Here is a 27873-nt window from a genome sequence, read left to right on the forward strand (position 1 = left end):
CTATCCAACTGTCAGCAAATAAGTTACAAAGGGGCATTGCCTATACTTTGAGTGGTTACCCACTGGAACCAATATGATTGATTGATAAGCAAAAAAATAACCCTACTGGGGTCTATATAGGACCAGTGTTTCGCAGGGCTTCTCAACCTGTGGGTCCCCAGATGTAATTAGACTTCAACTCCCATAATTCCCAACCAAAGGCCACTGGGGCTGGGGATTATGGGAGCTGAAGTCCAATAACATCTGGGGACCCACACGTTGAGAAGCCCTGCTTTAAGGCGTGCACTCACACATTCTTTATGTCAATTTTAGATTCTGCTCAGGCTTAATTAGCCATGAATGCATGTGCATACACACTACCTTGATACTGCTGCCCAGAACAAAACTCATTCCACATACAGATGAAAAAGAATTATCAAGAACACTGCATAGGACCTCCCTCCCGCCCCCGCACTCTGAATTTGGTTTGTGTTGGACTTTAAATACAAAAGTTTAGAGAAGGACATGCATATGGACACATACAAAGACATGGTGATCTCAGTGTCTTCTTCCCTTTGAAAATTAGATTTAAAAGCTAAGGGGAAAGAAGGCAGAGAAATTAAAATACAATGAGCTTTCCTCAGTTAGAAATTAACCTTGAGTTGACTTCCCCTGGTTAAGATAAATATCCTTCAGAAATCCAACTTCTGTTGGTTTTTAAAAGGTACAGCTTCAGAGATACACTGAACACTTCACCATGCAATATGGAAATTTGACCCATTTCTTAGCCGAGCTGGTGCTTCAATAACGCCCAATATTCAGTTCAATACCTAAGAATTCTGCCTTGTTGCAATCTTGTTCTCTCAGCGAAAGCTGTTATAACACCACTTCGGGGGTAAAATCCATCAAGTGAATAAAAAGAAGAGACTTGCACAGAATTGCTTTTTAAAAGAGCGATTTCAGCTACTTTACTGAAACAGATAAATGAAAGTTGAAAGACATGGCACAATGTTTGAAGTAATCGACCAGCAGACAGGCACTGCTGACTTAGAAGTTCACTTGTGAAACCAGAGCAGTGAGTGGCACAAAGTGGGTGATGAGCCCTGCCACAGACAATCCAATCAGAACGCAAAGAATGCCAGTGCTGAAGTACATGGGACCCAGTCTGTGCAAAAAGAACGAGAGGTTATTTACAATCTGTTCATATAGTCGGTTGTGAAACTAACTTTAATGCTTCTCTCCAACTAAAGGGTACCGTATTAATATGATGCATAGGCTTTGTCTACATTACCTGCAGTTGTGGAAACAATTAGTTTAAAATATAGGAATACAGGAACTTTTCCAGCCATCACAACTGGGATGACTTCAAGGAATGCAATAAGCTGTGGATTTGTTGGGAGATATTTAGCCACGGTCTGGACAGCCTTAAGGATTCTTTATTTATGGGGCGTGGGGGTATCCACTTGGGGAGAAGAGGCATAATGAGCTAGTTCAGTTCATTTTGTTTTTACACAGCAGAACTACTGTCATCAAGTCTTAATCTAGTTAGAGTGAGAGGGAGATCATGACCATGTGAAAGGAGTTTCAGCTAAAAAATACTGCCCAGAAACTGGAGTCACATTTAAAATAAGAACTACAACTTCTGTAATAGTGTCTTTGAAATTGGCAAGCATTACTTGATTTCTCTCCTCACTAAAAGCTGAGAGCAGAAGAATATATAAACTGCAGCACTACTTCCCTCTGCTAGATACTAAAATGTTCATATCCAGGAAAAAGGCCTTCTATCCAAATAGACTATTTTAAACTGTACTTTCTAAGCAATCGTATTACAGCTTCTGTACAGAACAGGAGAGGTTCTTTCCCCATTTTTCCTCTTGAATATTCCTTTCTGCTTTCCCATTATCTGTCCCGTTTTTCAAAGGTTCTAATTTAATTTAACCAGTTGCATTACTTTTATACTACTTTTTGTAAACTGCTTTGAGGGCTTGACACAGGTTCCTATGAAACCTGATCTCTGAACAAAGACAAAGGTTAAAAATCTCGGTTTTAGATCTGCCTGAGCAACAAGTCAACTTGTTTTGTCTTGACATAATGAAAGATAAATGGCAACATTTGCACTCAGTAGCGTGTTTCCTTATTAGCATTCCGGTCTAAAAACCACACGTGAAATTAAAGGGCTTCTGTCCACAAGCATCAGCTCAGCGGTCCTCTTTGGCACCGAGCTTCCCTAGAGTGCCGGTCCACACTCACAATTGGACCCTCTGCAGGGCCAGGCATGCAGGGTCACTGACAACCACATGCAGCTCCCAAGGGCCAGGAGGCCTCATCTCCCTCCCCTTGTCTGCACTGCCTCTGCCAGATCACCGGCTGCCTTACCTTCAGGGTGGGTGCCACGGCAAGTTGGCGGTGGTGAGGATGAAGCAGCAGCTTCTGCTCGTTGCTCCTGCTTTGCTTTCTCTCTCACTCTCTTCCCCCCATGCCTTCCATCAACAGACTTGTGCACTCTGTCCACTCCATTTTGGGACCCAAAGCACAGTGCACAAGTCGGTTGGTGAGAAGAGAGAAAATGCAGAAGCAGCCATGTGCAAAAGTTGCCGCTACCGACTTGGATGTAAAACAGCGGTGGTGCACACCCAGAAGGTAAAGCAGACAAGCGCTCTGGAAGAGGGCAGTGGTGGCGGGGGAGATGGGGCTGGTATCTGCAGTTTCTTGGTTTTCGTCTCTTGCAGCAGAAGCCAACAAGCTGGCACTGCAGCGAAGACACACACACACACACACACACACACACACACACACAGCACCATGACTACCATAAACCAACCTCTGCAAAAGGACTTGGCAATAGTAGCCCACCTTCTTTCAGTACAGGCTAAATCTTCACTGAGTTTGCAACATGTTCCATTGGAGCCAGGGTGTGGTCAGGGGAAGGGAGGGCACCCATGAGCAGGGTGTTCCAGAGCACGTACCAGGAGGAGACCAGGTGCCTGCATCTGGGGTTTATCAGGCCATGCCTTGGAGGCACCAAGAGCATAGGAAGGAAGTGAGTCGATTAGTTCTATATCAAGCCGTCTGGGCTCCTGGAACCACAATGTGGTTACAGGCCCCAGGAAGTCACCTGCCATCCAAGGCCCTGCCTCACCCCAGGAAGAGCTGCGGGGCTGCCTTCCCCCAACAGCCTCAAGAAGGGCTGCCAGAGGAGCAGGCACTGGAACCCTTTGCAGCTCTGCATCGGAACTTCCTGGTTTGTATGCTGAAGACCCAAATGGTGCCTGGCCTTTTGAAGGTCCAAGATGGTGGTGTGCTTGGGGTTGCAAGACTGGGATCATCAAGATTGGGTCTTTGGTTACATTCTCAGTAAGGTGGTCCAACTTTGTCTTGGCTGTAACACTCCAGGCTGCGAGGTGTGTGGTGGTTGACTGGCATGACTAAATTCTCCATATAAAAACGCCCCGTCGATTTGTATCTGCTAGCTTGTTTCTGACTTAACCAAGTGTTAGGCTTAGAATTACTCACCTCCCTTGAGCAGAATGTGCATATCCACTAAAGTACTGATAGCGTGCATACAGGTACATTAATCCACAGAATGCAGCCAAAACTACAAGGGAAGAGAATAAGCAAACTAGTTACTATGGAAAGCCAGGAGAAAGATAATAGAGTTGGAGGGGGATTGTAGGCCATCTAATCCAGCTCCCCGCTCAGTGCAGGAACTCTGGAGCTAAAACATCCTCAGCAGTCAGCTCATGGCTGTCCAACCTCTGTGTGAGTAAATCCAGCAAGGGAGGGCCCAAGAGTTCCATTGTCAAAGAGCTCTTTCCCTTAAGAGGTTTCTTCTAGTGTTCAACCAACATCTCCCCTCCTGCAATTGAAGTACACTGGATCATCTAAGTAGAGAACAAGTCTTTGTCCTTCAGGTATTTGAAGACCGCTATCATGTTCTCTTCTCCAGGTACACCCTGTTTCTTCAACCTTTCCTCATAGGGCTTATTTTTCAGACCCCTGACCATCATCAGGCTCCTACAAACCTGTTCCAGTTTGTCTACATCCTTCTTAAAGTGCAGCGCTTCAGATCTGATACAGTACTTCAGATGAGGTCTGACTAGTGGGGACTTGAGTTGAACTATTGCCTTTTGTGACTTGGAGACTATGGTTCTGTTAAGGCAGCCTAAAACAACTTTAGCCTTTCTTTTTTCTTGCAGCTACACCATATTGCTGACACATGTTCAGCTTGTCCTGAGATCTTTTTCACACATACAAAGTCAGGTATCCCTTATCCCAGAGGTGGGCAAACGTGGCCCTCCAGCTGTTGTGGGGAAGATGGGAGTTGAAGTTTGCCCATCTTAAAATATTTAAGAGTACCAGGCCCAGGACAGAGCCCTGTGGCACAACCCACTCAAAACCTCCCCCTGGGTTGTGGAGGAGCTACTGTTGAAAGCTCTTTAAGGATAGTTTTCCAACCAAATGTGAACCTACCTAAAAATGGTGTCATCTAGCACACATTTGACCAGTTTGCTAATCAAATCACAGGGAACTTGGTCAAATGCTTTTGAAATCAAGATAAATTACATCCAAACATTCACACAACCTGCTAAAGCTAGTAGTCCAATCCAGGAGAATTCTACTGTGTAAAATAAATTGGTACATTTGTCTCATGGAGATGTTAACAGAGATCTACATGCCCTTAGCTATTGTGCTCCACCAGCTTACAAGGAAGGCACAATTACTACCACCAAGCATACAAAGAACAAGAGGTACAAATGATACTTGTCTTTCCCACTACAAATCAAACATCTGCAGAAGTGTCAATCCAACAACTATTTGGGAGTAGCAACCAAGGAAAGGCAGGAGCCTTTTAACCTGAAGCAACATATTCGTCTTTACATTAGCTTGTCTTTAATGGTGAAAACTACTTACGGTAGGAAAACTACTCCCGTGGGACAACTAAAGGGGTGGGCTCTAGTCCACAAAAGCTTCTATTGGTCTGTAAGGTGGCATGAGACTACTTTGTTGTTTTGGTTACAACAGGATAACATGGCTACTCCTCTGAACCAAATGAGGGAGTTCTTTGCCTAAGTCCTGGCTTAACTGCAAGGAACTTGGGTGTCATGGCAGCATGGTAATTCTTAGCTCATTGCATGGATGGAACCTCCAGATGACAAGCTCCTTTATACAGCTAGAGCCACCACATTCAATATCTTCAGTGGGTGGCATTGTGTTTTCATCTTTTCTTCCATGAACCTTCAGAGCAGAGGGTCAAGCACACAAGAGTGGCTCCACACATTATGTGGCAGATCATGGTGGCAAGTAATCCAGTATTTCCACAGACAACAGATCCTTGCCTGTAAAACTCGTGTGTCTGGATCCCTTAATGGTCTGGAAATCTCCGGTGTGTGTTAGATGCAGATATATCAGTCACACCTTACATGTTTGTGATAAGGTACGTCACTGTAAACCTGATCCACAGCAATCATGTCTTTTACCCACTCTTGGTGATAAGCCCATGCCTAATTTACACAGAACGATGCCAAGAATGTTTTGACACTTCATAAGAAATGCAATAAATGCAAATGAACATGAGGAAAATGCCCTCTACATCTGTAAAATTAGCCAAGATTTTCATTCATTTACAGTTAAACAAGTAGAGTAACATTAAACTTTCTTAAAAGGTTTAGCGTTGTTAACATTAAGAGTCTATGAATCAGAGTTTGCTTTACCTTGATGGGAAAAAATTCCGGCTACCCACAAAAGAGAGAGAAATATTGGGAAGTATTCCGAGCAATTCACTCTAACCAAAACAAAGAAGAAAACAAACCATCAGTATTTTGGTGTATGTGGGGGGGACTTTATAATGTGGAAGCCTAGCTGAAGCCTGGATAATATTTCTCTTGAAAACCCACTTAGCCAGTTTCTGTAAGGATCAGCTTTGCTATGTAATGACAAGAAGCAGTTCACACAGGGCACCATTTTCTTACCACCCACTTCTGTCTCTTCAGCCTCTCTCTCACTCAGGTGGGAAGTGTGCCTGAGCTGTGCCATTTCAGACTACAGATGGGTACAGCAATCACATTTTAATTATCTGTTACACATTTCTCTCTGTTTATGAGCAGATGTGGACAGATGCACATACTCATTTTTAAAATGGTAATGACTGCACACAATAGCCTTAAACTTGTAACGTTCCCTCAGGAGGGGCCAATTTGCACTGGAGACACAATGAGAAGAAAGAGAAGGGAAACAGACGACTTAGCTTTCCCTTGACAGCCACTTTGCTTTTGCTCTGAAATTTTCTGGCATCAATGTTTCCTTCCTTACCTCTGCCAGGGTTCCTTCTCACAAACACAAGCCTGGAAACTGGGACAGAAACAGCTGGCAGGGTAAGGGTTCAACACTCCCTTCCCTAATGCAGATCGTACCCTACTGAGGGTGCTTTGGAAAAAAGAAGGGGCTCTCCCTCACAGTGTAATGTATAGAAATTGCAGATCACAGCTGACAGTGTTTTCTCTAATAAAACTTCTGTTTTGCATGTTCAGTTTCCCCCCTTCCCACTAGGGTTGCCAGGTCCAGATGGTGGAAAAAGTTTATATCCCTCACCAAAAAAGTGGAAATAGAGGACACCTTTCACCAAAAAAAAAAAAAAGGTCTCCAAACAGTCTCCACTTCACATAAAATTTGCATGTGTGTGTGTAAATTTTATGTGCATATTTTGATAAAAATGGGACAATTTGAAAATAAATACAGCTCACCACTGTGAAGCTGATGACCAGGTGAGCTGTATGTCGGCTAGGTTCGTGCACAGGTTCAGCACCGAATCAGTTCGGGAGAGGTCCAAATTGGTTCGGGACCATTGCGAGGTGGGGGTCAGCCAGCAGGATCTTTACAAGGGAGGAGAGCCGGTCCTTAGCTACTCTCCACTGCCCCATGCAGCTCCCTGCTGTGACAGTGCTCCCCCAAGAACCCATGCACATGTGGGTCGGCACTGCGTGTAGGTTCTTGGGGGGAACACCATTGCAGCAGGAAGCTGCATGGGGTGGCAGAGAGCAGCTAAAGGGCCTGCGCTCCTCCGGTTTAAAGATCCTGCTTGCCATCCACCCCCCACCCCAGCGGCATCAAACCGGTTTGGACCTCAGCCAAACTGGTCCGGCACCAGACCTGTGCACGAACCTTGGTTTGGGCACATTCCTGATGCCTACTCAGTCTGCTGCCTAGGTGCCGAGTCCCCCGACTTCTTAGCTGCAAATCCATCACCGGGTTAGGTTTACTGCACACACCCAGCCCTCTGTCGTGGTCCCTGCACGGGTCACCCAGCCTGCTCTCCCCAGCCAGGCCGGCAACTTCATCTCTTGGCTCGAGGCAGGGCAGCCCGCCAGCTAGCTGAGGGAGGCCCCTTTTAAAGTGGTGAGGGAGAGCAACTGACCCTATCCAGCCCCAGCACAGCATCCCTCCAGTGGCTGTTGCTGGTGTCTACCTTATGCTTCTTTTTAGATTGCGAGCCCTTTGGGGACAAGGATCCATCTTCTTCATTATTTATTTTTCTATGTAGACCCTTTTGGAGAAAAGTGGTATATAAATAGTAGTAGTAGTAGTAGTAGTAGTAATAGTAGTAGCAGCAGCAGCAGCAGCTACCGAGCCAGCCTTTATGCTGGTGCAGTGGTGCATGCACAGTCTCCCACTCGCTTGCTGTTCTCTGTGACTACAAACATTTATATATGGCTTCTCAGCAGGAGGTTTCAAAGTGGTTTTCATATAAAAATACATAATAAGATGTCCCCTTGTCCCTAAAGGGTTCACAATCTAAAAAGAAAGCCAAGGTAATACCAGCACCAGCTACAGAAAGGACGTTGTGATGGGGTTGGATAGGGCCAGTTGCTCTCCCCATGATAAATGCAAGAGATTCACCATTTTTAAAAGCGCCTTTTTACTTTTTGCTGCGTAAAGTTAGTTAGCAAACTGCTAACTTCTTACTGCCACTGCCACACGAAGGAAGCCAGCTGCACCTGCCGGGCCCACCTCCTCCATGCTCCTGCATCACGGGGTTCTGCAACCTGTCACTGAAGTAAGTCTTTTGAGTGAACAAAATATTCCAGTTGCTCCCCAGAACTTGAGACACCACAACAAAATGCAAAAAACATTGTTTGGTCCCCGATAGTTTCTATTCCTCCTAATGCCCCCCCCCCAGGTCATTTGGTCCCCCAAATAGTCACGTGTCCTCTCTCAAAGTCCCTAGTTGGCAACCCTACCGCCCACACAATGAGACCGGTGGGTGCAAGATATGGATATGACACCTTTAACGTTGATCTATGCTACCTGAGAGGTAGGACAAGTGGCTGATCTGGCTGCACCTTCATCTATGCCAAAAGGAACTCCATGTTCTGCTTTTGAAAGTATCATCAAGATGATTTGCCTGTGCAAACATTGTTGAACAGTGTTGCCTGTCACATGTGAAAGTGTTTGCTTTGCTCATCTCTAATGCAAAGATGGGGAAGTATTTTCAGTCCACAGACTCCACTCTAGAGGCTCATTAGGGCTGAGAGAAAAGGCCATCCCCTCCTAGCATAACTTGACCAGTTAATAGCCTGATCATATTAAAGAATCATAATAAACATGGTTATTGTACAGCCGACAGCCATTACAAACATCAGACCACCAATTTAAGTCGTCATAAAAAGCAGAGAGAAATGTGCACATTGCATCAAAATTGTACTTTAAACCTGGGGTGGGGGCAGATTACCCCAAAAGCCACGATTATTGCCACCTTGGCAGTCATCAACCTTTCCCCCCCAATAGTCTAACTGAACCTTTACATGCGAACTTTGCATAGTGGAGGATGCCGTCCCTTCACGAGGCAACCACATCAGGCAGTGGCTCTGGTGACCTTTTAAGGGGGTGACAGAATGCACTCCTGGCTGTGCCCCCGCCATGCCCACCGCTGCCCTCAGCTGCAGCATAACTATCACCTGCCTTCAATTAGTTCATTCTTTAAGTGGCCCCAAGCAGTCGGGCACTGGAGGGGCAGGCTGAAAATATTGTAAATATCATTGCATACATCAGAATGGTTGCTGCTGTCTGAGCTCGGTGCCCCAGGGCCGGCCCCTTTTTCTGTGTGCTGGCATGGCCTCTGCCTAGCCAGAAACGCCCTTCGCTCTAGGCGGTGGGGGGGGGCAGACCTGCGACTCCCCCCCCTCCTGCCCACAGGAATGCTTTCCAGTCCAGGAGGGGTGTGGCCATGCCCCCTGCGCCCACCCACGGCAAGGCTGTCCTTGGCCACTGGTCACCAGTGTGATGCAGCCCAAGCGCCAGCCTTGCGGGTGCTCTTCCCTCCAGCACCAAACCTGCTCTCTCCAGCCAAGTTTGGTACTTGGGCAGTGTGGGGGGGAAGAGAGAGATTGTATTGGTGCACCCACGGAGGGGAGTGGGCCAGGAAGGGGGTGGCATTAGCATTGGCTTGTTGCTGCTGCCCTCAGCCAGCACTGCATAGTGAGTTACATTTAAGATTCGAACTGTCAGAGTTTCCCAAGACAGATTTTAAGTTTAAATTTAATCGGCCAATTTGCTGAGAAGGTATCCTCTGACTCAGATCCATCTTACACTGGGCACAAGCAAAGATAACGGGAAGGTCTTCTGCCAACTTCTGCCTACAGATATAAAGCTTGTCCTCTCGTGGGATCCCACAGAGCTCCACTGTAAGCACTCAAAATCCATTGTCTGACATCTGGGGGTGTGGAAACCTATCCTCAGAGAGCAGTCCCTCCACACGAGCAAGATTGGGTTCGAACTGCAGTAGGAGTAGAAGGCAGGAGAGCACGTTCTGTTCTGTGCAGATCAGCCAAACCCCGTAACTCAGCCTCCATAAAACAACTGCATCAATAACTTATGACTAAATATATTCATAGCCAGCTTGATAATTCTAGCACACACATACACACCTTAAGCCTGCTGATCTCATTATAAATTTATTCTAAGTAGGTATCGTTTTGGACACACTAAATTCAAAAACAACCACCAAAGCAGAAATTTAACTTACTGGGCTCTGAAGATTCTTTCAAATTCTGGTGGCCCTGATGTGATAGGAGGAGAAACTTTACATTTTCGCCGACTATAGATCACCTGCATGGCAAAATAGGCTGGATAGAGGGTGCAGGGTGGTAAACAGAAGCTGGTTATTTTACTTGATGAGGCATGACCAATGGGAAACAAACATGCTTATAAAACTTACTCATTTGCATAGGCAAACATCACACACATGCTGTATGTAAAAGCTGCAAACCAAGACCACATTTATTTCACAATGTTCAATTTGCAAATGGATTGACCTTTACTCTCATCAGTTTGTTCTCACCTTTTTCTCAACTGCATTCAAGGGGCCTGAAAAACACCAGGGGTGTGTGTGACCAGCACACACAATAATCTGCAACTCCAAGAGAACGAAACTCTGCAAATTTGGGCAATTTTGTTTAAGTGTGTATACATTATTTTGGCTGTACGTTTGCTTTGGACTTCAAAACTGTCTGATATTTTTCTTCAAAATCATTTGATAAGAACTGTGGAAGACAATCCAAGACTCCAAAATTTAAAGGCAATAGGATAAGGAAAATGACCGATCCTGCACAAAGAACCTTCACTCTCTGACCACCAGGATGTATACCCCAAAACACTTTTCATTCCCAAACACTTAACTGAAACCACAAATACATTTTTCTCTTAAGTCATGAGGACTGGAAACATGCTGATTTCTTAAAAATTATAATTCAAATTCCACTGCTGCTAACTTGGTTCACCCTACAGCAATCAGATATGCTCATGACCATTTGTATATGCCTGGAAGTAATCATAGTCTCTAATTGAAATTTAAGATACACATCCAAAAGATGTTAAGAAATTAATTGATACAGACCTGCTCTTTTCATTAATGGACTAGTTATGTCAACAGTGTGGTTATAAAATGGCAGACTTGGCATAAGAACAGCCTTGGTGGATCAGGCTCAAGGCCCATCTAGTCCAGCATCCTGTTTCACACAGTGGCCCACCAGATGCCGATGGAAGCCACAGGCAGGAGTTGAGGGCGTGCCCTCTCTCCTGCCATTACTCCCCTGCAACTGGTACTCAGAGGCATCCTGCCTTTGAGGCTGGAGGTGGCCCACAGCCCTCCAACTGGTAGCCATTGATAGACCTCTCCTCTATGAAGTTATCCAAACCCCTCTTAAAGCCATCCAGGTTGTTGGCTGTCACCACATCCTGTGGCAGAGAGTTCCACAAGTGGATCATGCGTTGTGTGAAACAGTACTTCCGTTTGTTGGTCCTAGACCTCCTGGGATCAATTTCAAGGAGTGAGCCCTGGTTCCAGTGTTGTATGAGAAGGAAAAGAATTTCTCTCTCTCCACTTGCTCCACACCATGCACGATTTTAAAGACCTCTATCATGTCTCCCCACAGTCGTCTTTTTTCTAAACTAAAAAGCCCCAGGTGTTGTAGTCTTGCCTCATAAGAAAGGTGCTCTGTGCCCCTGATAATCTTGGTTGCCCTCTTCTGTACCTTTTCTAGTTCTACAATGTCTTTTTTTAGATGTGGTGACCAGAATTGTACGCAGTACTCCGTGTGGTCGCACCATAGTTTTGTATAAGGGCATTATAATATTAGCCGTTTTATTTTTCAGTCCCCTTCCTAATGATCCCTAGCATGTAACTGGCCTTTTTCACAGCTGCCGCATATTGAGTCGACACTTTCAACGAGCTGTCCACCACGACCCCAAGATCCCTCTCCTGGTCCGTCACCGACAGCTCGGATCCCACCAGCGTATACTTGAAGCTGGGGTTTTTCGTCCCAATGTGCATCACTTTACACTTGCTAACACTGAGCCGCATTTGCCATTTTGTCGCCCACTCCCCCGGTCTGGAGAGATCCTTTTGGAGCTCCTCACAATCCGTTTTGGATTTCACTACCCGGAAGAGTTTGGTGTCATCTACACATTTGGCCACCTCACTGCTTACCCCTGCTTCTAGATCATTTATGAATAAATTAAAAAGCACCGGTCCCAGTACAGATCCCTGGGGGACCCCACTTCTTACTTCCCTCCATTGTGAAAACTCTCCATTTATACCTACCCTCTGTTTCCTGTCTTTCAACCAGTTAGCACTCCACACATGTACTTGTCCCTTATTCCATGACTGCTAAGTTTCCTCAGGAGTCTTTGATGAGGAACTTTGTCAAAAGCTTTTTGGAAGTCCAGGTAGACCATGTCAACTGGATCACCTTGATCCACACACTTGTTGACACTCTCAAAGAAGTCCAAAAGGTTGGTGAGGCAAGATTTACCTTTGCGGAAGCCATGCTGGTTCACTCCCAGCAGGGCCTGTTCTTCTAGGTGCTTTACAATTTTATGCTTGAGGATGCTTTCCATCAATTTGCCTGGAACGGACATTAGGCTAACCGGCCTGTAATTTCCCGGATCACTCCTGGATCCCTTTTTGAAAATCAGTGTTACATTTGCTACTTTCCAGTCCTCTGGTACAGAGCCCGATTTCAGGACTAAGTTATATACTTTAGCAAGAAGGTCGGCAATTTCAGATCTGAGTTCTTTGAGGACTCTTGGATGGATACCATCCGGCCCTGCTGATTTGTTAATTTTCAGTTTTTCCAGACAGTTTAGAACATCATCTCTTGTCACTTCTATCAGACTCAGCTCTCTAACCTCCATCCCTAAAAAGCCTGGTTCAGGAACAGGTATATGTTGAGTATCCTCTGCCATGAAGACAGATGCAAAGAACTCATTCAGCTTCTCTGCAACCTCCATATCCTCCTTAATAATCCCTTTCACTCCCTCATTGTCTAATGGTCCAACTGCCTCCTTGGCAGGTTTCCTGCTTCTGATGTATTTAAAGAAGTTTTTGTTATTCCCCTTGATACTTTTGGCTAAATGTTCCTCAAACTCTCTCTCTGCCTCTCTTATTGTCACCTTGCATTACTTTTGCCAGAGTTTGTGTTGCTGTTCTCTTCATTTGGACAGGCCTTGCAATTTCGGAAGGAAGTCTTCTTCTCTTCTAAGGCTTCCTTGACGGTACCCGTTAGCCATGCTGGCATCCTCCTAGACTTAGTAGTACCTTTCCTCCTTTTGGGTATACAATCTAACTGTGCTACTAGTATTGTGGTTTTGAGTAAACTCCCTTACAGCTTTCTTTTCACCATACTCCTCATTTTGGAGAAGTTTCCTCTTCTGAAATTCAAAATGTCCGTGTTAGATGTCCTTGGTGATTCTCTCCCTGTATGTATGCTGGAATTTGATGGCACTATGGTCACTGTTCCCTAAAGGGTCGATGACACTGACATCATGCTCCAGGTCCTGGGTGCCACTCAGAATTAGGTCCAAGGTCGCCTTCTCTCTGGTTGGTTCCAAGACCTACTGTTCTAGGGCACAGTCATTTAGCATATCTAGAAATCTGACCTCTTTGTCCTGACCTGACTGTGAATTTACCCAGTCTATGTGTGGGTAATTTAAGTCACCCATAATTACAGCCCTGCCTCTCCTTTACACCTCCCTGATTTCCTCCTGCAACTCCCAGTCACTGTCGGCGTTTTGATCCAGAGGGCGATAGCACGTCCCCAGTAGCACGTTCCCTTTCAGGCCTTGTATTGTCACCCACAGGGTTTCTGTGGAGGACTCCAGTCCACCTAGGTTTTCTAGCTTGTTAGATTCTATCCCTTCTTTAACATACAGTGCTACCCCCACCTCCAAGGCGCCCCTCCCTGTCCTTTCTATAGAGTTTATACCCAGGGATAACAGTGTCCCACTGGCTCTCACTGTTCCACCATGTTTCTGTTATGCCCACTATATCTATTTCTGCGTTAGCAACCAAGCACTCCAGCTCACCCATCTTGGCTCGGAGGCTTCTGGCATTGGCATATAAGCACCTATACGCTGAATCTCTCCCCTGATGTATGCTATTCTTTTGACTCTTTGACCTGCTGGCACAGGCTCCCGTCTGCTCTTTGTGCAGCTCTGCTCTGTCCCCTTCTGTTTTTTCTGAATTGTTTGCAGCCTCACACTTGAAAGGATGGCTTTTGCCAAACAGGATACTGCCCAGCTCCCATCGGCTGTTCCCCAGGCATCATTTGAAAAGCTGCTCTGCAACCTTTTTGATTTTAAGCGCCAGCAGTCTGGTTCCATCTTGGTTCAAGTGCAGCCCGTCCCTTTTGTACAGGCCTTGCTTGCCCCAAAATGTATCCCTGTGCCTAATAAATCTAAACCCCTCCTCCCGGCACCAATGTCTCATCAACGCATTGAAACCCCTCAGCTCTGCCTGTCTCACTGTACCTGCGCGTGGAACAGGTAGAATTTCTGAGAATGCTACCTTGGGGGTCCTGGACTTCAAAATGCTACCTATCAGCCTAAATTTGGCTTCCAGGACCTCCCAACTACATGTCCCCACATTGTTGGTGCCGACGTGCACCACGACAGCTGTCTCCTCCTCAGCACTGCCTAAGAGCCTGTCTAGACGTCGTGTGATGTCCACAACCTTCGCACCAGGCAGGCAAGTCACCGTGCGGTCAGCACGCGGGTCACAAACCCTTCTCTCTATACCGCTAATGATTGAATCACTCACTACAAGGAGGCTCCCACCCCCCAGAAGAGTATCCCCTGTGCGAGAGGATATTGGCTCATCATCCATGGAAGGGATCCCTTCTAAAGGAGCATTTCCCTCTTCCTCAGACCGTTGTCCTCCTTGCCCAAGACCTTCATTCTCCCTGACAGCAGAGGAGTTACCAGCCCTGGAGTGGGATGCCTCTATCACGTCCCTGAAGGTCTCATCCACATGCCTCTATGTCGCTCTGAGCTTCTCCAGATCTGCCACCTTGGTCTCAAGGGAATGAACTTGTTCCCTGAAAGCCAGGAGCTCCTTGCACCGAGCACACACCCATGACTTCTGCCGATGGGGCAAATAGTCATTCATGTGGCACTCTGTGCAATATACTGGGAAGTGCCCCCTCCCCTGATGACTTTCTGTCTTCATACTGTTTTTGTTGGCTGTTTACAGTATTTAGAGATAGTTTATTAGAAGTAGTTTATTATCTGTTTATTAGATAGTTTATTAGAAGGATAGGTCTCAGCTGTAATGGTCAGCTATTTATCTGTCCAAACAGATAAAAAAACCCAAGAGATAAACAAACCCATATTCTTTCCCAAGAATATGAGGGATACGAGGGATAGAGGCAAGGAGGGAATAAGGGCATTCTTCAGCTGGTCAACTGAAGAAAGTCAGCCTAGCAAGGTTATCATGGTACTTCAGTCATTACCCTAATTCACCTTTATTATAGTCCCCTTTAGTCTATTATTATTATCATTATTATTATTATTATTATTTTACATTTATATCCCGCTCTTCCTCCAAGGAGCCCAGAGCAGTGTACTACATACTTGAGTTTCTCTTTCACAACAACCCTGTGAAGTAGGTTAGGCTGAGAGAGAAGTGACTGGCCCAGAGTCACCCAGCTAGTTTCATGGCTTGAATGGGGATTTGAACTCGGGTCTCCCCGAGTCTCGGGTCTCCCCGGTCTTAGTCCAGCACTCTAACCACTATACTAACCACTATGACCAGCAACAGATATGCCAGTCAAATAGCCAAGATTTGTTGATTCCCCTGGGCATTTGGGCAGCAAGTTTTTAGCTTGGCCATTCTTCTGTGATATTATGATTACAACAAATATTGATATACTGCTTTTCAAGAAAAGCACTCAAAGCAGTTTATATAGAGACCTAAATAATAAATAAATGGTTCTCTGTCCAAAGGCAGATCGGCGTTGTACGCCATATTTGAACAAAAAGTGGCCTAAAAATTAAATGAACAAAACCATGCAGGGCAGCTGAGACACAGTACTAGAGTTTGCTGGCATGGATCTTGGTTGTCAGGCAGCTGAAAGTAGTAATTGTTAAAAGCACTTAAGATTATGCACCCTGGGCTTCATTTCTAGAAAGACACAGTTGCCAAGGCTCCAGTCTGTTTGGATATACGAAGAGTTGGTACAAAATGTGGCAGTCAAGTTGGTCTCTGGGTCATCTCAGAGAGACCATATTACCCTTATGAGCTACAGTGGCTGCCAATAAGTTTCTGGGGAAAATACAAGGTGCTGGTTATAACCTATACAGCCCTAAACAGCTTAGGCCCTGGGTATTTAAGAGAATGTCATCTTCACCATGAAGCCTGACCATCCATTGAGATGATCTGGAGAGGTTTGTCTGCGGTTGCCACTGGCTTGTCTGGTGGCTACTCAAGGACAGGCCTGAGGCTTTGGAATGCGCTCCTTGCTGAAATAAGAGCCTCCCCATCTCTGACAACTTTTTAAAAGGCTGTTTGTTTGTTTGTTTGTTTACTGAAATGTCTTATATACCGCCTCCTCCAAAGACTAGGCGGTGAACAACAGAAATACCAACAATCAATTTTTCACAAATCAAATTTCTATTAATTCGTTAAGACACATTTGTTCACAAAGGCTTTTAATTAGATTGACAGTTTTAATAGTTTAAAATTTTGTTAAATTTTAAATTATTAATTTGTATTATTTTGTTGTAGACCGACAGATGTAAGTTTTGGGCAGTATACAAATGTGTTAAATAAATATACACTACCCTCTGGATCTACACATCATCCCTGGTGTGGCAAAACCTTGTATAGTTACAGAGTGGTGAAGAATAAAGACTTTGTCCCTACTCAAGGGCATTTTCTTCTATAACTTAATGAGTTTTAAATGCCCTGGCATTTAAAGCAGACACTGGGAATTGTGTCTTGGTTCAAATTAAAGCCCTTAGCCATCATTCTTAAGGCATCATCATGAGAGTTCATAATATATTGCCCTTAGACCACTAATTAAAAGATACTAAAATCAAAATGACAAAGTCCTTGGGCACCTCACAGACTCATGAGTGTATTGTGGCAGGAATGTCAGAAAGTGCTGTTTTTCTGCTGCAACATACTAATGTGGCTACTCTTCTGGGATATGTCTCAGTCAAATGACTGGCTGTATGGAAGAGGAGATAGGAAGTTGCTTTAAATGCAAGGAAGAGACCAGGGGCGTAACTACTATTAGGCAAGAGGAGGCGGCCGCCTGGGGGCCCCTACGCCTCGAGGGGCCCCCCCAGAGGCAAGTCACATGGCTATATATTGTAAAGTGTGTGTGTGTGTGTATATCAGCGAGGGGCCCATTTTAAAATTTTGTCTCTGGGCCCACTCCAGCCTTGTTACGCCCCTGGAAGAGACCTGGGTGGGTGAGGCAGGGAGAAACAACAATTCAGTCTAGGAAGATATATCTTAACTGGACAAAGAGGCAGCTTTTACAGTGATGACTCTCATGTTTAGCAAGAGAGTGCAATTGTGCCTATTCAGACCAGCAAAGCATCATGTGTAAGACTGTGAGCCCTTTGGAGACAGGGCACTATAAGATATTCCCCACAGGGGTTGGAGCCGCTCTGGGAAGAGCAGAAGGTTCCAAGTTCCTTTCCTGGCATCTCCAAGACAGGGCTGAGAGAGATTCCTGCTTGCAACCTTGGAGAAGCTGCTGCCAGTCTGTGAAGACAATACTGAGCTAGATAGGCCAATGGTCTGACTCTGTATACAGCAGCTTCCTATGTTCTTAACCAGTTTCTCATGCCTTTTGCTACTTTGTGATGTTTGTTCTTGAAAAGCAGCTGTGATTTAATCCTCCATTTTGTGTTCTGTTATAGTCAGGAAAATAAAGGGTTCTTGTTGTTGCTCAGTTACAGAGTTAAGGTCAAAAGGCCCAGAAAAATAAATTGGAGACAGTCAAAAGGTTAGACAGGGGATGAGTCACCTTCAGAGATCAAAAGTTTAGCCCAAAGGTCAGAGAGAAATGATGCCAGGAATACAAAGCCTGCCCTTCTGAATGACTGCTTTGGGGAAGGGGGAGTAAAACTTAGGGGCTATAAGGCAGAGTTTGAGAGAGGGCTTCGTTTGAGTTTGCGAAGAGTGATCAGAGGGAATCAGATAGAGACTAGAAAAAGAAAGCTAGAGAAAGAAGTGTTGCAAGAAGAAAAAAGCTGAAGCAAAAGGCAGCTGGAGAGAATGAGTAACCAGTGAGACCATCTGGGGGGACACAGTTTAGACAGGATAGCTGGATGCATTGGTCCTGCTTTTATGTGTTATCCTTTGCACATTTCCCAAAATTTTTAAATATTTAGTAGGAAACTATTTCTAAGAATACACATTTGATTGGATTTTGTTTTTGTTTTTAAGTTAAGACATCACTTTGTTCAAGACCTTTGTGGCCTCAGAGTTTTGTTTCCCAGGCCATGCTTTTGTTTCCCATCCCATTCTACCTGAGTTATTACTGAAGACTCAGAGACGGTGCAGGCAGCCAGGGAATCAAGATTTCCACTTAGTGGCAGCGGTGAACTTCAAAAGGAGGGAGAAGCAAGAGGTTGATTTGCTGCCCCCCCCACACCTCTGTGCTGGTTACCACCAGGCCATAACAGTGGCACAGAAGTATTTTAACAACAGATATAGAATTTCTATAGTCATGGCATGAGGTTGTCACAGAGAGAACAAAAGTTAAATGCTCTTTACGATTCTCATCTTTTGTGATTAGAGCTGCAAAGATCTAACCACAATAACATGAGCTGTGAAAACCTAATATTTATAGAGAATTATAGAATATTTCCAGAAAAGTGCTATCACATTGGTTTAATGCCCCCACCCCCCACCACGCCAGTTCTCATACTCAGATCCGGTTCTGACGCTGACCGAGCAAGACGCTTCTCTCCGAGTCTCCAAGTCTCCGAGAGAAGACCTGCAGAAAGTAACTGGGGGGGGGGACTCTATAACTACCCCCAGCCCACTGGATTAAAGTGGGAGGTGTAAAAGACTCACCAGCCCAGAGAAGTCAGCTCCTGTTGCGAAGGGGCGCGGGGAAGCCGCAGCCTTGTCACACCAGTTGAACGACAGGGCTAGAGTCAAGGAGAGTTCTGCAGTGTGGAGTTCAGGATGCCTGAAAACCAAGCTCGGAAGCGTTGCAATTTCTACTAATGCCAATGAGGTAACAAAGGAATTTATTAAGAATCTCATCTCAAAGAACAAGGAAAACAACAACTTGCAAGAGAGCCTTACCCAACAATGTTTTCTGGCTGCTTTTGGATGCCAAGGTATGGTTGGGACACTATAGCTCTATACAGAGAGTGACTAAGACTTTATAAGTACATCTACTGAGAAAAAGAGCTACATCTCTGCAGTATTTTTTGAAGAGAGGGATGCCTAACGCCCACCTAACCCTTATGTTTTCAAACGGCTACCAATTCTGTTGAAGTAATCTAAAGTGAACTAAATTTAGCCAAAGCTAGTCAAAGTAGCCTAAGATACTAAATTGTTAGTCCACAATCTCATTCTAAGTATAAAGATTCGAGATTGGACAACACGGAGGTGATTACAGCGAACTTCTGAGCGTCTTGTGATGTTTGCAAGAGTGTGAAGTATAGCTCCTACCTTCTTTCGGTACAGCTGACTTTTACTGTGAGTCTACAAATACGAACTTGAGGAAACCTGTGACTATATAATAGAGTGAACAGACGGACACACTTTGAGTAAAGAAGAACTCAAAAGAGTCAAAGGGTGAATTGGATTTAAAGTGGAAACTATACCTCCCCCTTTGAAGTTACAGGAGGGGTATATTGAATAAAGAGTTAACCTTGTTGTACATATCCAATTTGTTACTGTAGCCTTGTATATTAGAATGTCTAAGAATAAGAATACTCCAACTGGAATTCAAACCCATATGGCTAGAAGATTATCAGTGGGAACGATTCCCCAAGTGGAAAGGTCCACTGGTGAAATTTGGGAGCTGCTTCAAGCCATTAATAGTAAATTAGATACAAATAATGAAGTAGTACAGTCTATGGTTAATGATATGCAAACTCTTAAAGAGGATATACAACAGATAAAAGCAGATTCACAGGTCTTAAAGCAAGATATGTGGCAGTTGAATAAGGAGGTACAAGTGATGAAAAAAGGGATTATAAACAATTCAAACAAATGTAAAAACTTGGAAGAAGTAAGTAAGAGAACGGTGGAGGATGCTAAGCTAACTTCTAAAAAAGTAGAACCTGTAAGTCAGGAGATAAAAGATTTGGAAAAGGAAAAGGAAGAGTTAGCTGACAAACTTGCATTGTTGCAAATGGTGCAGAGGGAAAGAATGCTCAGAATAAGGGGAATTCCAGAAAGTACAACTCAAAACTTACTAGATGTTCTGACAAATGATTTAGCTAAACTTTTGCAGGTGGACATACTTAATATAGAAGGACTGGTTGAAGATGCCTACAGAGTAAACAGCACTTTTGCAGTCTCTCATAAAGTGGCTAGAGATTGCATAATTCAACTAAATTGCAAATCTACCCGAGATCGTATTATACAAGCCCATTTTCAAGAAAAATGGGAAATTAACGGTCAAATTATAATGGTCATGAAAGAAATCCCAAGGAGATTTCTTATGAAACGAAAAGAATACAAAGATTTGACTGATATTCTAAAACAAAATAAAATCCCCTTCAGATGGGAGTTCCCTCAAGGGGTTGCCTTTACCTTTAAAAATAAGAAATATAGACTAACTGAAGACTTAAAAGTAAAACAATTTCTTCGTAGGTATAGGAACGATCTTTAGATCTCAGAGGACGTCCAAAAGACACAAGGCGTTAAATAAGGGAGGAATCAGCAAATCAAACAAATAGTCAGTATGGAAATAAAACACTTTTCTTTAAATGAAAATGGCTTAAACATAAAAACAAAACGCCAAAAAATATTTCATGATTTGAGAAAAAGAAAACTGGATGTGATTTGCCTACAGGAAGTGCATATAAGAAGGAGAGATAGAAAGTACTTACAAAACAAAGCACTAGGTCAGCAATTCGAAACCCTAGATATTAAGAAAAAAAGGGGCGTAGTTTTTTATATAAAAGACTTTTTAGAGCCAAAATTGATATATAAAGATGATTATGGAAGAGTATTGGTGGTAGAGATAAAGGTTGGAGATTTAAAATACATAGTCGTGGGCATATATGCCCCCAATGAGGCAAAAGCAGAATTCTATAGAAAATTGGAAAAACAACTAACAGAGATAGATAGGCAACGGATTATATTAATGGGAGACTTTAATGGAATTGTCTCAATGCAGGCTGACAGAGATACAACAGACTGGAGGAAAAATGATGGGAAATTACCAAGAGCTTTTTTCAATATGGTTGAGCATTTTGGCTTACACGACATATGGAGAATTAAAAACTCAGATACGAGGGAGTATACTTTCTTTTCAGATAGACACAAGATGTATACGAGAATAGACATGATTTGGGCCAATGTAGATGTGTTGATAACAATTAAAGATATCGATATATTGCCAAGAATATTTTCTGACCATAATCCCATAGAATTAAAGTGGAAAATTGGAATAAAGAAAAATTATCAATGGAAATTAAATGAGTCCCTTTTGAATCAATCTAAAGTTGTGAAAGTAGGTTTACAAAAACTTAGATAATATTTTGAGATACATTTAAAGGACGATCTACAAATGAAGACGATATGGGACGCAAGTAAGGCGGTGATGAGGGGTTTTTTAATTCAACAAAATGTATATTGGGGGGAAAAGAAACAAGAGAATAAGGATTTAATCCAGATCCAAATTAAAGATTTGGAAGGGAAACTGATTGGGGAAAAAGGTGATCAAACTTTAATTCAACACCTAAAGGTATTAAAACAGAAATACTCCATGTTGACGGTGGAGGAGATGGAAATAAATCTAAAATTTTAAAAACAGAAATCTTTCGAACAGGCAAACAAACCGGGAAAATATCTGGCTTGGAAACTAAGAGTTGAATGGCAAAAGAACTATATAACGAGTCTGAGCACATCCAGTGGTATTATTAACCAACAGTCAGTGATTAAAAGAGAATTTTACAAATACTATAAGAACTTTTATCAAAAAAGAAAGGTTGAGTTAAATAAAGTAGAACAATTTTTACAATTAAGAAACTTACCACAATTAAACCCTGAACAACGGGAAAAAGTGAACTTTCCAATTTCTAATGAAGAAGTTAAGGATGCTATTAAGCGAGCGAAAGGGGGAAAATCACCAGGGCCAGATGGGCTCCCAATTATATATTATAAAACCTTTAGTGAAGTATTGTCCCAACCATTACAATGGACAATGAATGAAATTATGATGAAGGGTTGGTTTCCTGAGTCATGGAGGCAGGCGACTATTACATTAATACCAAAACCCGGTCAAGATACAACTTTGGTTAAAAATTATAGACCAATCTCCCTGCTTAATAACGATTACAAACTATATGCTTCTATACTTGCTAAAAGAATGGAGGGGGTCTTAGTAGAGTTAATTCATGAAGATCAGGCGGGATTCTTATCTAAAAGGCAAATAAAGGATAATGTACGAACCGTCTTGAATGTACTAGAATACTATGAAAAACATAATGACAAACAACTGGCCATGTTATTTTTGGATGCAGAGAAAGCATTCGATAATATCTCCTGGCAATTCATGTTGAAAACTTTGGAAACTGTAGGGTTTGGAGTTAATTACATAAGGACGATTGGGTCTATATATTCTGAACAAAAAGCAAATATTAAGGATAATGGAGAAATTACAGATTATTTCAGTATTTAAAACGGTACTAGACAAGGTTGTCCCCTATCTCCATTATTGTTTATAGTGGTTTTGGAAATTATGTGTAGGATGATAAGGGAAGAGACTAAAATTCAAGGATTGACAATAGGGACACAAAGATATAAATTAAGAGCCTTTGCAGATGATATAGTGTTATTTTTACAAGATCCTTTAGAATCAATTGATACACTATTGGAGATATTAGAATCATACGGGAACCTGGCAGGGTTCTATATAAATAAAGACAAGACAAAGGTATTAACTAAAAACATGAACAAAGAAGACATTGAAAGATTTGCTCTGAGATCCAGTTTTAAAGTGGAAAAAAAGGTAAATTATTTAGGAGTGACGCTAACCACAAACAATGCATTATTGTTTCAAAATAATTATATCAAAACTTGGAAAGAAATAAAGACGGACTTGAGCAGATGGAATAGATTGAATTTATCACTAAGTGGAAGAATTTCTGTTATTAAAATGAATGTTCTTCCCAAAATGTTATATCTCTTCCAGACAGTACCAATAATAAATTCAATGTCAATTTTCGTCCAATGGCACAAAGATGTAAGGAATTATGTCTGGCAAGGCAAAAAACCAAGGATAAATTTTAAAAACCTAACAGATGATAGGAAGAGAGGAGAATTTGCACTACCAAACTTTAAGTTATATTTCGAAGTGATATGCCTAACCTGGATAAAAGAATGGATTACATTAAAAAATCCAAGATTGTTGGATTTGGAAAGATTTGATTTAAGATTCAGGTGGCATGCATATTTATTTTATGACAAGGTAAAAGTAAATAAAGAATTTCTAAATCATTATGTTAGAAAAAGTCTATATATGGTATGGATGAAAAACAAATTTTTGTTAGAAGCAAAAATCCCACTTTGGGTATCCCCACTGGAAGTTATATCTAGAAAACAGAAAAATATGCAACAATCCTGGCCCACGCATCGACAATTGATTGTCCTTCAAGGTGTAAAATACGAACTGAGAAAGTTAGAACATATGCAGGAGTGGAATATCTTTTGGTTCCAATACCATCAAATTAATGCTTTATTTAAACAAGACTGTAAAAAGGGTCTTAACCAACTAAAGTCAGAATTTGAACTACAGTTGTGCGATAAGGAAGAAAAACTCATATCCAGCATGTATGGCCTATTACTATTGGAAGATACAAGAACAGAGGTAGTAAAAACCTCAGTGATTAAATGGGCCCAGGACCTTGGTTATAACATTGACTTGGAAAAATGGGGAAACTTTGGATAAAAGATATAAAATTTACTGCTTGCTCTAATTTAAAGGAAAATATTTTGAAAATGATTCACAGATGGCATCTTACGCCCAAAAAGCTGGCCGTAATCTACAAGAATATGTCAAATAAATGTTGGAAATGTAAGAAAGAAGAGGGTTCCTATTTACATTTATGGTGGACATGCAATAAATCGAGAGGTTATTGGGACTTAATATATAACGAGCTTAAAAAAATTTTTAAAATGACTTTTCCCAAGAGTCCAGAATCAATACTATTAAGTATTGATAACAATGCTCTCCCGAGGAAATATTGGACCCTCTTCATGTACCTAACAGCGGCAGCAAGACTGACATTTGCGCGCAAATGGAAAGACAGTCAATGCCCGTCTAAAGAGGATTGGATTCTTAAAGTACTAGAATTGGCAGAAATGGCGAAATTAACATCACTACTAAGAAACAAATTTGAAGAATTTAAAAAAGAATGGGACCCTCTTCTTGTCTATCTAAAAATACATCACAAAATGGATTTCTGTCAGGCTTTTGAGGGCTAACAACAAATGTTTCAAAAACACCCCAAAGTTGTTTTCTATATGAACTACTGGGGAGAGAATGTTTAATCTTTAGGCAAGATCCGGTTACTGTTAACAATACTTGTTCCATTGATGAGATGGAAGCCTTTATTCTGTGTGTTTGTGAGTGTTTGTATTATTTGTGTTTTTTCTTTTGTGTTGTGAAAATTGAATAAAAAAGTATAAAGGCATATTACTCCTATGTTGAAGGAATTGTACTGGCCGCCGATACGTTTCCGGGAAAAATACAAGGTGCTGGTCATTAACTATAAAACCCTAAACAGCTTAGGCACTGGGTATTTAAGAGAACGTCTTCTTTGCAATGAGCCCCACCATCTGCTAAGATTATCAGGAGAGGTTTGCCTGCGGCTGCCACCAACCCATCTGGCAGCTGCTTGGGGACAGGTCTTCTCCGTTGCCGCCCTTGGGCTTTGGAATGGGCTCCCTGTCGAAATAAGAGCCTGCCCATCTCTGGCAACTTTTAAAAAGGCACTGAAGACACATTTATTCACCCAGGCTTTTCATTAGATTTATAGTTCTAAATAATTTTAATACTGGGTTTTAAATGTTTGTAATCTTTTTAAATTTATTATTTTTGTTTACACAGTCAGACAGGTGTTATTGACTGGTTTGTTTTATCCAGGCATCGAGTCCTTCCCAAGGACCTGGGATGGCTGAATTTTATTATCAGTGTTGTTGCTGTTATTATAATAGATATTGTCACAGAATACAGGCTGTTCCCAGTAAAGTTGCTTTTTGTAATTGACTGATGGTGATTTCTGTGGCCCCTATGGTGTTGAGGTGCTCTTCAAGGTGTTTTGGAATTGCACCTAGGGCACCAATTACCACTGGGATTATTTTGGTCTTCTTCTGCCACAGCCTTTCAATTTCAATTTGTAGATCTTTGTATTTTGTGATTTTTTTCTATTTCTTTTTCTTCTATTCTGCTATCACCTGGTATTGCTATGTCGATTTATTATTATTAATTCAATTTCTATACCGCCCTTCCAAAAATGGCTCAGGACAGTTTACACAGAGAAATAATAAATAAAGATGGATCCCTGTCCCCAAAGGGCTCACAATCTAAAGGAAACATAAGATAGACACCAGCAACAGTCACTGGAGGTTCTGTCCTGGGAGTGGATAAGGCCAATTACTCTCCCCCCTGCTAAATAAAGAGAATCACCATGTTAAAAGGTGCCCCTTTGCCAAGTTAGCAGGGTTTTTTAAATTATTTTAATTGTTAATTGATTTAATGTTTTAAATTATTTTTAAGTGCAAACTGCCCAGAGACACAAGTTTTGGGTGGTATAGAAATATTCAAAATAAACAAACAAACAGTAAAATAAATAATAATAAATACTCAATTTGGTTCTAAACTTGAACAAAACAAACCCAGTGTGCTCACGTAATGTCATGTAGGAGCCACAAACATACATGAGATAACAGCCCCCTTTCATTGAAAATAAAAGCCCAACCTTGCAAACAGCACAACTGACTTTCAAATAAGCTATGCACAAGATACATGCTATCCCTATCAAAATTTATAATAGCCCAAGATGTCAATGTCAAAATATCTCTTGTAGTTATTTTCACTGTCAGTGTATGTCACAGTTAAGGCTTTTTTGGTCCCTAACTGAATGTGTCTCTAGCAGCACAGCTTTGGAATAGGTGAGTATCTATTGGTATTGTTTTCATATTGAAATGTGATCCTGTTGTTAACCACCTTAGGACAAAGAGCAGTATAGAAATATAAATCAATATACAAAGTTATATTAACATCCCTAGATTTGCACAGTCTTGGGGTGGGGGGAGAAACGCTGTGACTGTCTGCTCATCGTGCAAAAGGGGGGAAAGTCAAGCTCCTCCACCCACTTGCGCATTAATCTGTTGTTGTATAAGAACACGCCAGGATGCAAAGGGATACTTTATACAATCACTTCTACCGGTCATAGTTTTAGTCTTACTCTTCAGCCTATTCCCATCTAAAATAAAAGGCAAAAGATACAAGTTCGTTTTAAACTTGCAGCACACAGAAGACTATCAGGGCATCAAACACCCAATAGTATTTTCTATGCCAAATAAGCTACCAAATACATTTATCACACATTTCCGATTTAACCCAAGAGATCCTACTTGGTTCATAGAGTCTAAAATAGATCATACACACTAATCTATATAGAAGTGGTAGCACATCACTTACCTTGTTCCAAGACTCCCAGAATGGTAACAGTGGCTAGCAAGGCAATATGATGCACCATATTGATTACAAGCTGTGGAATAAAAGCAAGGCTTCTACAGAGCAAGAGAAAAATGTGAGTCAGTGACTTTCTTTGTCAATATATAGCAGCACTCATTTCCTCTTCCAAAGTACTAGCTGGCTGGTTAACATCTTGCTTGCCAGACAGCTCTGATTGGACCCCATAAGCATAAGCTTATGTGAGCTCCATCTAACGCTTGCTAAAGTGCAGTCACTCCTGGGTGCTTGAATGCCTTCAAACTTGCCAGCTCAAATTCAACATTCAGAGTTGTAATCTGATGGTTTTGCAATGAGCATTATGAGCTAATTCATACCCAGCTGACATGTAAGAACACACTGGTTGTTATAAAAACATGTGAAACACCAGTAAGCATTGCAGGAACTCCTGATTTACATACATAGGCAAAGCCTTAGAATAGAAAAATAATAATAATAATAATGTTGGTGGGGGGCATGCAGAATTACTGCTCAATATGATTGTTTCCCGGCTGTTAGTTAAACTTAATGAGATATTAATAAATTAATCTGAACCACTCCTATCACCATCAAATATTTACGTTCTGGGAGAAATCAGTTGTGGTTAGTCACCAATAGATAGAACAGAGTTATCAGGCATTATAAATTTTGCAAAAAGAAATCATCAAGGCAACAAACCACTCTTAAGCCCAGAAGTATTTCACAACGATTAGCAAAACTTGTCTAGTACTATAAAACACAGGTAAAATGTGGCCCATTAAAGCCAGGTAGAACTCCAGTATCAAACTCGGGAGATGCAACTAAGAATTCTTACTTGAAGAGATCCCTCCAAGAACACTTTAGAGTTGGGCAATGGTAGAACAGAGCAGTAAAACAATCAGCATGAACCGGGGTGGATTTTCAAACAGCAAAGCTGCAGCAGTAAAATAACACAGAAGACAAGATTACCAGCAGCTATTCTGCCTTTCCTGAGAATGGTCTACTTCTGAATGTTCTACCTTGCCTGAATGTTCAAGCACTTCTGTTGTCCAAGCTAAAATGCTCTTGGTTTGTCTATTATAGCAATGCCAGCACTAACTCTCCAAATAAATGCTACATGTCCCTTTTGTCAGAACAACTGAAGCACACAGCACCTATTTGAAAGGTATTTTCTTATTCTAACCACCAAACAAAA

General features: G+C 42.3%; 1 protein-coding gene across 3 annotated transcripts; it reads right to left on the reverse strand.

The window, feature by feature from the left end:
* Positions 1-917: 917 nt before the first annotated feature.
* On the reverse strand, positions 918-27873 carry LTC4S (leukotriene C4 synthase). 3 transcript variants are annotated; one of them, XM_053287771.1, is made up of 6 exons: positions 27514-27873; positions 26667-26758; positions 9998-10097; positions 5691-5761; positions 3493-3574; positions 918-1144 (listed from the first exon to the last, which is right to left on the reverse strand). In XM_053287771.1, exons 2-6 carry the CDS (start codon positions 26722-26724, stop codon positions 1027-1029), a joined length of 429 nt encoding a protein of 142 aa, XP_053143746.1. In that variant the 5' UTR covers positions 26725-26758; positions 27514-27873; the 3' UTR covers positions 918-1026. The 3 variants fall into 3 exon arrangements, with proteins under 3 accessions (XP_053143746.1, XP_053143747.1, XP_053143748.1); XM_053287772.1 differs by lacking the exon at positions 27514-27873 and having other exon boundaries at positions 26667-26806; XM_053287773.1 differs by lacking the exons at positions 26667-26758; positions 27514-27873 and adding an exon at positions 12486-14694.

Source organism: Hemicordylus capensis, chromosome 2 (genome assembly GCF_027244095.1).
Source record: "Hemicordylus capensis ecotype Gifberg chromosome 2, rHemCap1.1.pri, whole genome shotgun sequence".
NCBI lineage: Eukaryota > Metazoa > Chordata > Lepidosauria > Squamata > Cordylidae > Hemicordylus > Hemicordylus capensis.